The sequence below is a fragment of the Phasianus colchicus genome, chromosome 1, assembly GCF_987193195.1.
Source record: "Phasianus colchicus chromosome 1, bPhaCol1.hap1.1, whole genome shotgun sequence".
Lineage (NCBI taxonomy): Eukaryota > Metazoa > Chordata > Aves > Galliformes > Phasianidae > Phasianus > Phasianus colchicus.
This window is the reverse complement of record NC_143436.1, coordinates 37,511,867-37,529,771: the sequence shown is the minus strand read 5'-3', so window position 1 is coordinate 37,529,771 and position 17,905 is coordinate 37,511,867. Positions and strand designations below refer to the sequence as shown.

At 35.7% G+C, this 17,905-nt stretch overlaps 1 protein-coding gene across 1 annotated transcript in view; it reads right to left on the bottom strand.

The window, feature by feature from the left end:
* The window catches only part of TRHDE (thyrotropin releasing hormone degrading enzyme), a 208,174-nt gene that overhangs the window by 75,448 nt on the left and 114,821 nt on the right, over positions 1-17,905 (bottom strand). The window contains exon 7 of the mRNA XM_031589702.2: positions 15,670-15,735. Coding sequence (XP_031445562.2) covers positions 15,670-15,735 — 66 coding nt within the window. The remainder of the gene's footprint in view (positions 1-15,669; positions 15,736-17,905) is intronic.

Below are 17,905 nucleotides of genomic sequence, written 5' to 3'. Positions count from 1 at the left end.
CCTATAGCACACTGCTTCCATTTTGTCTAAAAATATAGTAATCCGAGACACAGTGAAATATGCAATACCTTTCAAAGCTGAAGAAGTTGAATTCCAAATTAAAAAGCTAAAACAGGAATAAACAAAAGTAGGGCAAGGTAAATAAATAACAACAAATATACGTGTGCACTCTAAGTTGTGCTAGAAAATGCAGCATGTATTGGTTCTTCTGAGAGTTGTTTTCAGAACTGTTACACAGGAAAATAAAAGGAGTGGGACACTTGAGGATTTATGCGATACAGGCAATCAACCTTTTTACCAGTCTACCATTCAGACATTATGGCTTTTGCTTTTTTGCATCCAGAGAAACCACGAATGGATTAAATGCTTCTTTCCTTTTATTTTTTTAGCTATCAACACACACACTGGTAGGTTTAGATATAGATCATCACTCACTTATAAAAATTCATTATCCTCCAATCTAACATGTTCATTATATTATGGAAAACAAAAATAATTATAACATTTATCAAGAAATAAAATACAATCAACACAACATAAGAATACACAGTGTTAACAAAACACAACTTGATTGTAGATATTTTAACTATTTCAATAAAGATACATTTAGACCATATGCATAACGACAACATAGGAGTGGTACCTAATACATACTATACAAACAGCAACCTTGAAGTGATAATATGCATAAACCTCAATTACAGTGTGCAGTTTTGGGTGACACAACATAAGGACATAAAACTATCAGAGAGCATGCACAGGAGGGCTATGAAGGTGAAGGGTCTGGAGGGCAAGATGTATGAGAAGTGGTTGAGGTACCAGAGAAGAGGAAGCTGAGAAGAAGCCTTATGGTGGCTCCTAAAGAGAGGACCAGAGGGGCAGCTCTCTGGTGACAGTGACAGGACCCGAGTGAACAGCAAGAACTGCATCAGGGGACAGTCAGATTAGGGATTAGGAGAAGTTTTCTCACCATAGGGGAAGTTGGGCACTGGAACAGGTTCCCCAGGGCAGCAGTCATGACCACAAGCTGCTGGAGTTCAAGGAGTATTTGGACAATGCTCTCAGACATAGGGTTTAGATTTTGGGGGGTCCTGTGTGGAACTAGTTGATCTTTGTGGGTCCCTTCCAAATCAGGATATTCTGTAACTCTATGATTCAATGATTTTGCAAAGATACTAAGTCAAATCAAAAGTCCTCAGCTCTTAGTGTTCTGTTTTCAATAATAACCAGTAGCAGACACCAAGAAAGGGTATAAAACTGGCAAACATCCCCACTATGCTCCGCCAGCATCTAATACATCATGGCACAATGAATCTTGAGCAGATTAATCTTTGCTTTCAGAATCATCTTCCATGAATTTGGCTAATCACTTCCTGAGCCCATATAAATGTTGAGCATTTCTAATACATTACAAAAAAATGTCACACTGTAGAGAACTATTGTGTGAAGGTAGCTTTGTTTCAACCATCTGTCAGTCTGCTGGTTTCATCTGCTGCTATCTAGCTCTGACACCAGAAGAGACAGTGAACTGCTGTTTCCTATTCCATTCTCTCCAAATCATCGTTGCTTTTACAGATTTCTACTATGAGTGTCCTCATACCAGAGTTTGATTTTAAACTGAGGAATCCACCAGAACTCTCCACTACACTGCCAATTTACAATTCAAACTAATGACTTCCAGCCTAGATAGGGTTACCATGACCCAGTCTTAACAAATTGGTAGTCCCTTTTGCAGTACCTATCATGGACAGTCCCTTAACATAAAATAAGAAGAAGCTTCCACACATCTACATCAAATACATTCCATGAAGTATTAAAACTGCTATCAAAGTTCACACCTTACTTGTCAGTTCTAAGGATGGAACAAGCAGGAACATAATCCATTGTTCCTTTTGGGGATCCATATCAAAGCCTTAAGTAGCTTGCAAAGGGACAGAAGACATTCTCATTCACTGTAATTCTCAAGGGCAGGAATACCTGCCATACCTTCAAATCTACACTGAATAAAAAAATAACTAAAGCAAACAGGAGATGCAATCCACAGAACATGAAAGAAAGAGGGCACTAAAACCACAGCTGCCTGAATATAAGCTGTGCTCAGCACTGCTCCAAAGGTGGTAAAGTGACTTAAAGCAGCTTTCTCATAACCATGTATGTCCAGAACCATCTGGCTGCAAGGCTGCTTCCCATCACAAAATTGCATGTCTAGCATCTACAAAAGCTGTTCTATCAACTGGAGTATGCTGGAGGATGCAGAGATGCCTCAGCCACTTTCCTATAACCCTAAGGTATGTAAGGAGAAAAGGTGGCATGAAAACCACTTTAACAACTCAAGATTCAAAGCAGCTCTTCTACACATCTGCCTCTCTCTCTCCTTGTAATGTCACTTTTAAATGTTTTCTTTGTCAAGGGGAAAGTAGAAAGTTCCTAGACCCTGCCATGATGTCACTTAATATGAAAATCAATCACACACCCCATGTTGCTTTTACCTCTATCAATAAAATATGTAATCAGACAATGTGGTTTTGTGACACTTGTTTCAGTACTTTTAATATCAGATACCAAGAAGAAATCCAAAATCTGATGTGCAAAACAAATTCCAACTATTACACAAGCAGAATCAAAGATCTAGCAAAAAAATCCCAAGCTTTGGATTATTATGTAATGTTTTGTCAAAGAGTAATCTTAATCCTCCCCCCAAAAAATAAATCAAAACTATTTTATTACTAGAATTTGTTTTATTACTTGAATATTGAAACAGATGGCTTGAACAGCAGTAAAAATGAGAACATACCAAAAATTGCTGAAGGATTTTGAAAGATGTTTTCAGTAATATTATATTGATTAAACTTGTAGGCCCTTCCTTGCATTAGACTTCTTTTAAGAAAGGAAGATTATTTTAAAGGAAAAAGTCTTTTATCCCTCTGCAATCTTAGTTCCCATAGTGCTGCTAGTGTTGAGCTTGGTTTTGAGGAAATGAACTACCCCACCATCCAAATATGATAACACTCACAACTACTAAAAGGGAGTTACTGAAAAATGTGAAGAGGTTACAAAACTGCAAGGGGGAAATAAGCCTCCAAACATATATCTTACTTTCAGGAAGACTTCAGATCTATAACTGGGACCAAATTCCTTTCTCAGTTTATCTGTATAAAGCTGACTAGTTGACTGAACGAATCAATGGATCCTGACTTACATGAGCGGTGCTGAGATCTAAATCAGATTAACATTGAATAACTTTTTCTCCTAAAGATAACTGGGAGAATTCTGCTTTACGACACAAAAGAGGAAAAACTAGAAACATATTTCATAGAAACATTCTTCTGAATGTCTGTATTTTTCAGGGCTCAGGAAACAGTAGTCCTGCCCCTCTCTCCCTCGTTTGTCTTTCATGCCTACTCCTGGATCCTTATTCTCTTTCCTTCAATTTACTATGTGTTCTTGTTGAACATTTTTATATCTAACTGCTGTATCTGATCAAAGATTTAGAGTAAAGAAAAAAATATTTAGTTCGGGTGGAAATCAGGCTCTAAGGATTTGATTCTGGCTATCAAATCCAGTGTGTTAGTTTTCTAGGAATTTCTGTACTTAATGTTAGGCTACCAGATGTCACCTAGCGGACACTGACAATTAGATGCCGCTTTTTTTTTTTGCCCTTGATCTCACACTGCTAACATCAAAATTGCTATCTCATATTATCTTGACACTAACTAACGTTCAGATAAAAAAGCTTCAGCAAGGGACAGAGAGTAGAAGATACCATATATGAGAGAAAGAACACCAATAGGAAAGCTAATATAACCAACTTGTTTTGCAGTATTTTTGAGCTAAACAACAGACTAACCCTTGAAGAGAGCCTGATGGAAGAGACATCAGCACTCTCATAGCTAAGTAGTCAGACAAGGATTACAAAATAAGGAGTACATAAATTCACCTTATTGGTCCTGGAAACCATTGTATCAGGCAAATTAGACGGATACTGACAGTATTTGTGTCAGAGCTACCTATAAACCCAAAGAACAGGTGTGAAGAAACCATGTATCGAAACAACACTGAAAATTCAATAAAATAAACACTTGGAAACAATTTTTTTCCAGGTTATATAATCTGAGTAACTTCTTCATCTTCTACATCAGCTTCATTATCAATGTACAAAACGTATTCCAGATAGTCTTGTCAGAAACTGCTAACCTTCAGGACATTCTGGAGTCATACATATATTTAAGATTTCAAGAGTGAATCCTATCAGAAGATCAAACATCCAGACATCCTTCCTCCACTTTAAACTACTATTGCATTAAAATGTATTCCTCCAGTAATAACAACAACAAAAATGAAGTTACCCACTGGGCAACAACCCAAGAATTATATAAACAAATTAATAAACACATGAAAAGCATTTTAATCTACAGTAATAAAAACAAGCATCAAAATGATACTGAAGTGGCAAGCATGAAAGGCCACGCCTGTTCACACCTACTAGTAAAACTCTCTCATGCTTCATATACAGACACAGCATCAAATGTTTCAGCATTTCCCTCAAGCTACAGTCTGAAGACACTTTGGTACAGCAGTCAAATTAAGTGCCTTCCATAACAATGTCTGCTTCTCCTTGCCCTAATCTCCTTGTTTGCAAGGCAATTCCATAAACAAGAACTCTGTGATGACCTGAATAGTAGGTACTGTTGTCATTTTGTGACAAGGGCATTTACTTCCTTGACTAAGTTTATCAAAAAGAACTACAAAGTCTTCCAGTACAAACGAAGGGGCACTGAGTGGTTTTACCTGGACAGGAATGAGCAGCTGGAAGCAACACTGAGGAAAACAAAGTGAGGTACCTCATGGAGCTACTATCTGTGAAACTGAATGTTATGAAAAAGATCAGACAGGAGAAAATGTGGTGATTTTAGAAGACAGTTAAGAGAAAGATGATCGATGAAATCAGAGATTTTCATCAACAGTTCTCAAATACTTAAGGGAAAAGTTTACCTTGAAATGCCCTTCTCTAAAGGAGATTTTCAGACATGCTTTTAATACTAATAGTTGATGTTACCATTCCTCATCAATATGCTAATTTTTACAACTAATTATTTAACGTATGCTAAACCTTATTTATGGACAATCGAACGTAGAAGTGAAACTGACAAAACTCAGTAACACTGACTCACACTAAAAACATCATGATGAATAAATAAATGAAACAGCTTCAGTTTTGAAAGAGTCCACAAGGGACTTTAATGAGGTTTAACTAATCCAATTACGATTCACACCTTCAACTACTATGAATTAACTTTTACGTGTTCTTGTATAAATCCAACTTTAAACTTGTTTATTTGATATCAGAAACAAAATTCTGAATTAGCATTTTACAAAGATTTGAAAAATCAAAGCACATTGGTGCTATTTTTTTCTCCTTAATTCTAATAATTCTGCACACACCTGTTGAATTTCCTCCAAATAAAGATTACTTGGGTAACATTTTGTAAGGTGATTAGTGACTCTGCCCATCTTTTCATTTTTCTGAAAGTGGATTCCTTGTAAGACTTCCTGGTCTGGTGGACAGAATTGCTTTTTAATTATTATTATTTTTTTTTAATCTTCACCAACTCATTTTGTCTTTTTTTTTTTTTTTAATAATTACATAAACGTAATACTTTAGCTGCTCATTATACAATCATGCTTTCTCAACTGCTATTTTATCCAGTTTGTATTTTTATCATTAGGTGCATTACACAAGTAGAAATTCTTAACAGCAAGTAGCAATTTCAGTGTTCTTAATAATTCTATTGAGTTACCACAGCAGAATCACGTTTAAAATACCTTATGTATCAGCAACATCTTAGCTAACTTACAGATACAAATGCAGAATTGGTTAAAAATTGCAGCCTAAAAGGCGTTCTGTGTACTTCAGATCTATCATGCAAGTTCTCACTTCAGCTGTATTTTGCCTTCTCTTTGGGATAGTATCTTAGGCAATGCATAAAATCCTGGAGATGGAAATCAGTAGAATCCCATCAATGTACAGCAGCTGAAATCCCAGACCTTTATTTTTTTCACACATAACAGTGATAGAATGCTCACAGTCATCAGCAACTGGAAAATATCTGCTGTCAACATGTCATATATACAATTAAATCATTATATGTGAACAGTAAGCTGTAACTACTAATCAGGAAGAGTGATACGGGAACCACATCCAGAAATAAATCTTAATTTTCTCTAGAATCAATGATGCTGAATATACAAGCATAATTATAGAATTATTTTTCTTTGTAATTCATTACTCCTATGTGTTATAGCAATCATCAGATCAGCAGAACTGACATTTTTGGAGCTATATGGGTCAGTAGGACTTTTACCATTAATTTCAGTGGGAATAGAAATAGGGCAATGCTGAGAATATTTCATCCGTGGTGTTGCAAATGTGACATTCATTTAAAGGAATGAGCCCTGTCCTAAACAGCTCTCTATTCAGCCTGAGACTCAAGAGAAATTAGTAAGAGAAAGGAGGAATAGAAAGCCATCTTTAAGTCATTGGGACTATTTGCTTTGTGCTGCTGCTTCTTGATAAGAAGAGAGCAGAATTGTAATCAGAAGTAACCCAACTGAAATCAACGTAGCCTTGTCATTTTCATTCCAACATAAGAGAAGAATCAAATCTCCAAATACTTTCAAGGCACACGGTTTTATAATTAATAAATCTCCTGCCTTACAACTCCGTGAATTCAATGTGAATGGGGCATCTAAATAAAAGATTCAAAATTTGTACTCAGGCAATTTTTCAGAGTCAAAATTTATCCTGCCTTGCTTGGGATCCATATTGAAAGATCAAGAATTATTATATGGAGAGCTTCATTTGCCTTTCTGAATTCAGCTTCACCTATTAGCTATTAACACAAAGAAGGAGGTTCTTTTTTGAAATATAACAATAGCAATCACAGGGTGGTGGCAAAACAATTTGCATTAGAAGTCCAAAGGGAACTGTTGGAAGGATTGCAGAGTTATTGCTGAGCAGAGTCTGATGGTGTCTGCTATGCAGTGAGACAGTTGCTAGTATATTAAGTTTGGCTTTAAGAAGAAATGTATTTGATGTATTATTTGGTAGTGGCACTAAACTACTGAACTAAGAAAAAACCTTACAGGAATAAAGTACTCTTTGAAATTGAACTGCATATATTTGACTGAAATTGTTCATTCATTTTTGTTCTGCCTTGTTTGGTTGCACAATGCATTTGAGCCTAAAGCCAGATATTGCTCAATAAATATATTTGCAACAAAAACAAAAAGTGATGGAACTTTTTCCAGAGATATTTGGACAGCACCTGCTAATTGTGACAAGTTGGCTGCTCATTTCTCTGCATTAACTTGAAATATGCCCAGGGATTGCTAACAATGCAAAAAGTCTGTGCTTTTTATTCCACAATATTCTTTTCTGTAGAAACCCCAAAATCAGAAAGAAATCACTACTACTTACTGTGAAGAGGTCACCATAAATCTCTTAAGAAAACTTAAACTTAAACTTAACAGTGAATAACAGATGGGGAAGCAGTAACAGCAGAGCTTCAACTTTGCTATGTTTTATGTTGGTTATGTTGATCTAATAAACACGGGGCAAAAGACTATTTTGCAAAATGTAGAATCCTTTAAAAATCATTATCATTTACATCTGTCTACAAGCTACTACGTCTACCTAATTCTATTTGCTTCCTTAACAATTCACTTCGTAATCCTCATTATTTAAGTAGACTGCACTATAACAAGTAGTAAAAACTGATACATTATATTGTCATATTTTAAGTCTGTGGCCTCATTACTTCAATTTACCTCAACAAATTTCGTCCTCAAAATTTAGTCAAAGCACACCTATAAATGAAACTATTCCAGCTCAAGACTGTGGAGGTCCTCAGCTAGACAGATAGACAATACAAGAACACTGAACTGAAGCCTTCTTTTTGGGACACTGATGAGGACACTCTGCTTAAGATGCTAAGCTGGGAAGGAAAACAGCAAGATCCTGACAGGAAGACTGTCTTTGCTTTTTCTCAAAAGTGATCAAATCAAAATTCAACAAATGACAATGAGTGCGGAACATGAGTATGGAGCAGCACAGGAACTCATAGGAAGGCACTGAGGGTACTTTCTGGTATGGTTTGGAGGTATGTCCTTCCCATAGTGTTTACACTGGTTGGACTGTAGAAATTCTACCTAAGACTCATCCCTAGATTTCTCTTGCTGTGGCATGGATATATTACTGGCTACTACAGTAACTTAACTTTGAGTGTAAAGATTTCCAATGACAGCCTCTTTTTTTTTCAGTAGGGATTCAGCTTTATTTTGTATGTCCTCCATCAGGTAAAACAGAAGTAGACTTATTTATTTTCTCATGTGTACTAAATATTAACTTGGAGTTCAATCCTGCAATCTTTGTGCTGGAAATATTCCCACTGACTTCTAAAGAGCTAATGGAAATTTTGATTGCACAAGGATGCCAGAATCACAGTAAAACACGTACTTCCAGCACTGTGTAAATTCCATTGTGCTGCTTCATAGCAACAGAGATGAAGTTGCTAGTAAGCTTGTACTGGGAAAACAGTATAATTTTATTCCAAAAGAAAGCATTTTCTTAAATAGCCACTCAGCCTGCTGATGTTATCTGAGAATTCATACCTGCAATTCCTTCTCTTAATAATTCCTATAATAAAAATGGAGAAAATAGCCATAACTGAATTTTCCATGCAGCAAAATAAGGAAATAAAGCTTACTGAAAGCATACCAAATGGATATGTACGCATTATATGTAATATGGTTGACTGTAATGTTGTAAAGGGAGATCATGTTCTGAAGAAACACATTTAACAACTTAAGCTGTGTTTACAATAACTGTCTTTCTTTTTGGAAGAAGTTCTAACAATGGAGAAATAAAGCAACATTTTATGGTAGCTGAACAACAGCATGATGTCCTCTTAATGAACATGACACTGACTGTGCTCTGACATTTGGCACTGGGAACTTCACGTGCTTCTGAGGTTTAGCTGCGCTTGTCATTACAACTCCTTACATATAGCACTCCCTGTTCTGACTTCTATTTGGCCAGAATGTAATTGCCTGAGCTGAAATCCTATCTTCAAAATGTTTGTCCCAGACTGAATATTCAAAAATGCTATTCAACAGAATGAAAGTATGGAAAAATAATAAGTTTTGGCTTTTCTTGGCACTCTTTTCTTTGAAAAGCTCTACCATCTCCATGGACTGCAACAGAGATCTAAAGGCAAAAAGGAAAGTGATCTTATTTCACAGATGTGATTTTTCTTAACATGATCAACTTTAGATGGTCTAGCAGAAAGAGAGTCCTACATTCCCTCTACATCAATAATTCACAGTTCTTTCAGCTTAGGATGAGGTTACAGCCTTTAAACAGAAATCAAAGAGTCCAACTTCCTCATCTTTCAGCAATTCTATGGACCAAAGGCACTCTGATAGTCTGGGAAGAAAAACACGTGATTCAAATGCACAGGGAACAAAAAGAAGATCAGGAAGTGGGGAAATACGTTAATATAATCAAATGGGAATATCTTTATAATGCAACAATTTAGGAAGAATTTTTCTCTGCACTACAACTATAGGATACCTCTACAGGCTGAGCTGCAGTCATGTTGAGTCCCAGCAACTGAAGATGAAACCAGAAAGAAGCATTTTGAACACACAAACTGCTCTGATCTGTAAGTGATGAGAAGCATAAGAGAAAAAATGCTGTATTGGTTATCTCTTATTGTATATTCCACAGATATGTAATTTTTAACTTACATTTCTGTGGGCCTAGATCTCCTTTACAAATAGGCATCTAGCATCACTGCTACCCTTCATAGGAGGCTGATGTCTTCTGTCCACTGATTTTAGTAATATGCTCTGAAACCATGCTGGCTGGCAACTAAGAAAACCATATGCAGTAGTTACAAACAGGGACTATATGGTGAGTGAAAAGTATAAGGGAAAAAAAAGGCACAGTACAATTAAGTTAGCATGGTGTTGTATTAGGCGCCCACGGAGGTACGGGATGTGATGTGTCAGGACCTCCCCTGCTCAGTGATTGGACAATGCATGCTTAAGGGGTGTAGACGAAGTAGAAGATGAATGTATTTAAACAGATGCCACACGGTAATAAACGCCATTTTTCTGTTCACCACATTGGTGTATGCCGGCAGTTCTTGGTCCTGATAGGGGGCTGATCAGTTAAGCAAAGGGTGATACAGCGTGACCGTAACATGTATGGCAACAGCATGGTCCACTTTGTGAGTTGTATCAGACATTGTCATGTGTAGAGAATACTGGCAATTGTGTAAATAGAAGCCCTGGCTAAGACGTATAAAAAAGAGGAAGCAATTAACTTTAAATTACCTTTAGCATTTCTCAATAACTCTACATCATGCATCCTCAACCATAATTTTTCTTTAGGCAGAAGTATTTTGCTATATATGTGGAATACTCCAAATCCACGTGAGGAAGAACTTCAATTTTCAACAGAGATATTGGTCTGGCCCTTACTATGTTGCACATTTCAATGGAAAAAAAAAAAAACAAACAACACGATGACCTGCAACATACAAACGATTCACTAGGTAAACTTTTACTGAGCTATTTAACTCTTGGTGCAAAAAAGCTACAGAAAAACTTCATAGCACTGAATTCATTTAAAAATGTAAACCTAAAATCCAGAATGATGTAAAATGGAAGAACAATAAATGCTGAGGGGCCAGAAAAGGCAAAAGATGTTGTCAGTCTCCTATGACATGCAGTGCAGAAAACAGTGATGTCAGCTCCTATGAGACTTCCTATGACTTCCTATGTCCTGCTTTTAACAAACTCAAGCTGTTCTGTTGACAACTGTCAGTAAAAGTGGAAGAGTTTAAAAAATAAAGGGATCAGTAGCAACTAAAGTACAGCTCATAGCCAGTATGACCCATGATGTTTGTCAAAGTCATATACTCTGCACTCTTCTAAAGCCAAGCAAACGGATGCTGAATTAGCGGAAAAGTACTTCACTCAGCATCTACTAAATGCACCAGACAGCAGAACTGCAACATCAGAAGACTGCCATCTGTGAAGGTGCTACTGCCTGGTAGCAAAAGTTGTGCCTTCTCACAGAGCTGAGGAAGACCCAAGAGAGTTCCATGTTCACTGTTGTTCTAGGGACAGCATCACAGAAGACTACTTCATTGAGCCTAATCCTAAGGTGCCTGACTTCTTGTTTTTACAGAAAACTCCATTAATAAGTCTTTAATGATGTTCAATTTTTAACAGTATACAGCTGAATTGGGAATAAAGATGTAATAAATAGGTAAGATAAAATGAGTACGTTTAAGTCTGTTTAATATAATATATAAAGTAGTAGGCTTTTGGATAGAAGCAGTGAACAATATTGAAGGTAGCACATTAGAGATCTATTTTAAATCTAGAAAGTTTTAGATAGAGATCCACATTAAGTGCTGCAACAATTCAAAGAGCATAGGTATTCACAAAGGTATCTAAAAAGTAGGAAATACTAAGCAGTGTAAATGAAAGAAGCTCAGTCTAACTAGCCAGCTTTATGACAGTAAAAAGTGTCTGAAATTTGAACCTTCTATATTTAACAGCCTGCATGCCAGATTTCCCCAGTCAGATCTTCTGAAAGGTTGATCAATTTCTTTCATTATGGTGTCCACAGCACCAAAAAAAGACAGTGGCTATCCAAAGAACTGTATGGAAATTTTTGTTCACAATGTGAAGCCTAAAGTACAAAAGCAGTTAATTTATCACAGAAGCAGGGATTCCTTTGGTAACTAATTCAAACTGCTGATGATGCACTAAATCAGAGTGAGTGATGAACACATACATAGCAGCAAGTGAAGTTCAAAAGGATACAGATCTGTGTGATCAATGAGCTGCCACGTGGCAAATGAAATGCGGTGTTGACAGATATAGAGTAATAGAGATGAATCTCCAAAATAATCAACCTAATATAAGAAAAATGTAAATTAACCACTGCAGAATGGTCTCTTTACAGAGTTGAGGGTGTTTCTTTACACACATCTAAGTACCAGACCTTCAAATCATTAGGCTTTTTTCTCTGATAAGAGAAAAAAATAAAAACACTGATAACTTTAAAAGATGTCTTGTAGTAAAGCTATAAAACTTTCCTAGAGAAGTAATACAGTAACACAAGTTAAGTAGCAGTAATTTGATCCAAGCACACAGATTAAGAACAACAACCCACAGATGAAAATCTCATAGAAATCTAAATTATATTGCATATTACTGAATAAGGCCAATTTTGGTGCCTTCTGCTGACCAAGCTTCTCCATACTCCCAACTGATGTTCTACCAGATTAATGGCATTTTGACTGAAAAGCAACACTTGGTAAGAACAGTACTGGTATTTAGTGACATTCACCCTTTCAGCTTCCCTGGAGCACAGTACATTTGGCACATCAAGAAAGAAGTCAGGACTTTTAACAAGAAATGTATCACCCAGTATGAGAAGGAAGGGGTCCTTAGATTTTTTCTACAGGAAGGATAGCTGTGACTTTTTTGTATCCAACAGTTACCAGCTGTGGTAACAGTTACTGTTTGTATTTAGTCATTAAATATAAATAGATTCCCTCTTGGATTTGTCTGTGGCATGCCATCTGAAAGCAGTGAAAAAGATCTGTCTTTGTTACTAAATCTTGTGTTTGATAATGTCACATGATTCAAGACATCTTATGTTTCTGAAGGGCTTCCAGAAAATCATATCTTCATTAGGAATTCTCTTGGCTGCACTTTTACAATGGAAGTTCTATACTATATATATTCACCATATATTTACTGTGATAGAAATGGGCCAGTTACCCTCAGTAGATATGAATCTCTCCAAACCATATATTCTATAAAACTGCCACTGTTAATATTTTATATCCTCACAGACTCATCAGTAAAATGGTTTGCTGAATTCTGGGTGTCATGGGCACCTTTGTACACATTCTTCAGTTCACATTAATTATCAAATAATACCCAGCATTGAGCCATATTTCCCTTCACCAACTTTTTAGTTTCATTTTTAACACAACTGATTGTTTTCTTTGACAGGCTATCTTGACTTCTTCATAATATCCACTGCCAGGTGATAGCATGCAATTAGATTCAGCAAATGTAAGTGGCAAGGAACAAAAAAGGTAGACATCCCACTAGCTTCTTGCTTTAAACTTTATCCTTTCCTCTCCTTAAGCCAAAGGCTTGTTAGCATTGTATAAAAGCTCTAATTTTGCAGCTCTTAATTAGATGATGAATCATACCTTGACTTCGATGAAATCACAAGCATTCCACGCAAATGCATATAAAAGGTTGTTCATTTTGATCTATGGTGGTGCAATAAGACTACACAAATACTCTTTTTTTATCATCTATGAAACATTAGGGACATAACTAACTCACTAAAAAGAACTGAAATAATGATCATATTAACACTGAAGTGTTTTACATTCTGGAGGCTAATAACAAATAAGGTCAATAAGATAAAGCGAAGGTCTTTCAGAATTCAGTTTCTCAGAAAGATATTAGAATGAGCAGGAATGAACCAGCAAGTACATATTTGTATTTTTGTATTTACTTGAAGAGATTTCTAAATAATAGTAACAATGCTTTACTTTTGCAGCAATATGTGAAAAATGCCACTTAGCTGCTAACACTGGAATTCCATAATAAAACTGGATGCAAGGGAACGTCATACTAAATCCCAAGTAACAGTACTGGGGCTAAAGAGCTAAAATGATAGAAAGGGTGAATCAGTTATACAATTTCCCATATCATTAGCAAAGCTAGCATTCCAACTCTACAGAACACAGTCAATGTTATTTTGTTACATTCACAAATAACCAAAAGAATTAAATGAATGACAGACACTTCCAATTACATAACTTGTAGCTTATGAACAGGCTCATGAACATTGTGCTTTATTTTGTTCAACTTGGAGTCAGACACACAGAAAATCCCCATCTGGATTTCCAATAGTTTTTATAAACAGAAGCAGAATATCATCCTACTGAACTGATGCCAAGACTTTTACAAGTTAGGTTTTCACAAAGTTTTCACTGACTTTGATAAAGGAAGAGTTTCTATTAGAGCAGAAACAGTGAAAAGGAAAAATAAAAGGAAAATACTAGGAACACCAACTCTACTACAACTTCGATTTTTTAAATTATAATCATTTTGTTTGATTGAAAGTATTTTTCTTTAACTTATTCCTTGACAACTTTAACACTGTTCCTGGCAAACAGAAAAAGGAGTTTGATATATATGTATAAAAATGTTCCCTTTCTCCAATCCTCAGTGAAATGCCCTTTTAGCAAAACTGAATCTCCTTATGAAATGTAGTTGAAAAATAGACTTTGCTGGACTAATGACAGAAATCTTCTTGGCTTAAATGAGATGAGGATTTCAATATCTACATATACAAGATCTTATGAAAAAAAAAAAAAATCTGGATGAAATTAACTGAGTGATCAGACCAAATGTTATAGCTAAGGAAATGATTTAATTGGGTCCCAAGCAAAACACGAATGTCCTATAAACTCTCCAAAAAGCCATATTTTCCCCCTTTCCTTACATTGCCTACAGCATGGAATACACCTCTCTGCAATATAACTGATGCATTTCTGGAACTTTGTTTTATATTTTTGTCTTTCAATTCATTTTGGTTAGATGTAGAATTATTGTGTTAAAAAATGACCTGATCCCAGACATAGTTTATTTAAATTTCAAAATGAAAAGCTTACTAAGAACAGATAAGATTGATTGCTCTTTCCATCTTAGCATAATTGTATTTCAGGTGAACATCAATTTACTTTAAAGGACACTTCTAAGTAGCAGGCTGCATCATACATAATTCATCAATCACAGCTGCCTGTAACATGATTTACTCAAGCAGAATTCCATGGAATATAGGGAGTTGCATTGTTTTTTATGCTTTGGCCTGTTTGTTTTTAAATAGTTTATGAAACAGTCATTTGCACTGAATTATTGCTGAAAAGAGTTCGTCCTTAGTAATCAGCATGTTGAATTTCTTCATACAGAATTGTTACCTCCTCAGATTTCTTTTAAAAGGTAAAGTGAGTTTTGAAAACATTGTTAAGGTAGAGAGCACTCCATGCTTATCAAAGGCAAAAATAAAGCTCGAGGAGTTTTATGTGTAGGGCAGGGAAAGGCAAAAGTATTTATCTGAAAAGCATTACTAGTTTCTAGGGCTATGTATTTTCTAGCTGCCTTGACTTTCGTATCAGCATGCAAATGTAATTGAACAGAAGTAGCTCCTTCCTCAGCTAGCCCTCCACACAGCTGTCACATGGCTAAAACGGCCTCTACCTGGCAATGTACACAAACCAGACACAAAATAGTGTGTCAGCTAAAGCGCAATATCTATGTACACCAAGAAATAGAGGTGAAGCTTTCATTTATAGGGGCACCACCTCGTGTGCTATACCGCCTAGTGTTTTCTGTCAAAGTCAGCTTCAGGGATATGTTGGTGCCTCTGACAGTCCTGAATTAAAGAAGCATTTTCGCAAATATATGAGAATGTAGTTTGAAAAGAAAAAATGTACGAGTGAGACAAGCTGCTAGAAATACACACTTGGACAAAGACAGAAATATCTTACTTACTTGCAAGCCCATTTGAAACACAGAGTGTCCCATAAAATTAGCCAACATTCGAATTAAAGCTGCACCCTGTGGGAAATAATTCAGAAAAGTAAGTTGTTATTGTTAAATATTGATGTGCAAAACTAATAACAATTTGAAGTATGCAGTTGTATCCAATAATATCATCTTGGAAAATTGTTAAAGATTATTATAATCTTTAATTGCAGTGAAATTAAAAAAATGAGATAGAAGATAAGACAAAGATTTACAAGGAAAAAATGATCAGGTTGTCCCCAGCCTCATGTGCACTTAACGCTATTGTGCAATTTTCAGTGAGAGCAAAACATAATATCCATGATAAAATATACAACAATGATTACTCATAATATTCTTATTTTAATTACATTATTGTAAATCAGGATTTAGTGATAACACTTTCCTTCAAAAAAGCCTTCAAGATGTGGTGATCTTGAAGTGGATCATTTCATCTCCATTTTTAAGATGTTGATATCCATACTTGACTTCATTAACAGTCAATTTAACTCCCACAGTCTTCCAAAGATGTAAGTATTTGTATAATATACTTACTCTACTTATATCAGTTCTATCCTCATGTCCCTTCAGGCAAAGAATTGAGATCTAAAAAATTTCTTTTGTTTTACAAATGATTCCAATTGTCAGTACTTACATCAAGAACCACAGACACACTGGCTTTCTTTAAGGCACCCCATGGGCTTTCTTAGTCCCCCTCAGTATGACCACAACTTCTGTATCTTTTCCACTTGCACAAGTGCTCTATTTCAAACAAAAATACCTTTGCAGAAAAGATGATCTAGTTATAATGCCTTACTCTGCAGTCAGATCAGGAAAATCAGCCTCCCAGTCCCATTAATCAAATGTTACACTTAGTAATGATCTCTATATGAGAGGGAGGACACTTCTGATTTAAAAACAGTGAATCAAAGGCTGCAAGAAAACACGATGTTGGAATTCAACAACCTCTGCTACAGATGTAGGTTCAGGAATTAGACTAACGCTAATTAGGGGGGGGAAAAAGTTACATTACACAGATTCAAAAATTATCAGGTACTAAAGTCAAAAGGACTGTTCCAATAATATAATCTGACTTCCTGCATTAATAGAGGTCAAACAGCAACCTAGACAAAACCTTATTGCTTCTCTTCACACAACAGCACCTATTTTAGAAAGATTCTAGAAAAGGAAAGTGTTTCACAGTACTACATAATGTGCCAAAACTAATACTTACTCCAATGGTTAAAATGTGCAATTTTTTTTTCTAATTTCAATTTCTCTAGCTGCAACCTTTAAAGCCATATCTAATGGCTTTTCCTGTTAAAGTTCAGATTAGTTTTGGAATTCAACAATTGTCCAATTTTTAAACTGTTTAACACATATAGTTCATAAAGTAAATGAAGGGGGAAAAAAGGAATGAATTCAGAAAATGATTGTAATTGCTTATAAGAAATGAACACTGCATAAAGCAAAAAAAGAAAAAAAGAAAAAAGATGCTTGCATTATTAACACTGTACTGTGTTTTTATGGTAGTACCTTATCTTACTGAGAGCCCAATCATATCAGGAACACACAGCAGTATGGAAAATTCTTCCTGTCCACACAGATTATTACCTGAGCAGCCAAGACTATAGGTCAGGAAGTGTTATTACCCTCATTTTACCAGAGGAACTGAGTGAGTAAAGTTCTCTGAGATGCTTAAGCAGATAAATTGCAGATAAATCTATGTAAGCAGATAAACAGCAGACAGAAAAGAATCTAATAAGCAGATAAATCCAATTTATCTGGTAAGTAACTTAGGCAGTGCAACCAAAAATATTTGAAGCAGAACCAAAAAAACGCAATACATAAAATATATCTGTCCAAACCCTTAACAACAAACATATTCTTTTTGCCACTAATTTGTCAGTATTCCCTCTGTTCATTTATCAGCATCTAAATTTCACATATTAATAATGGATGCATATTCATATAGGTACCTTAGCTCTACCAATGTCTGTGAGAAGCAAGCAAACAAATACCTGTGATCTTTCCCATACAGTCTTTTCTATCCAGGAACCAAGAACCATCAGAAAGACATGAGATAAATATAAAATTGCACTCATAGCTCTCATTTAGTCACATCATGGATGGAACTTTGACTGGCCTTTACACAGCAGATGAAGTAAAAAAGCAAATAAAGATTGAATAGGAGCTCTAAGATACAAAGACAGGAATACTCTCT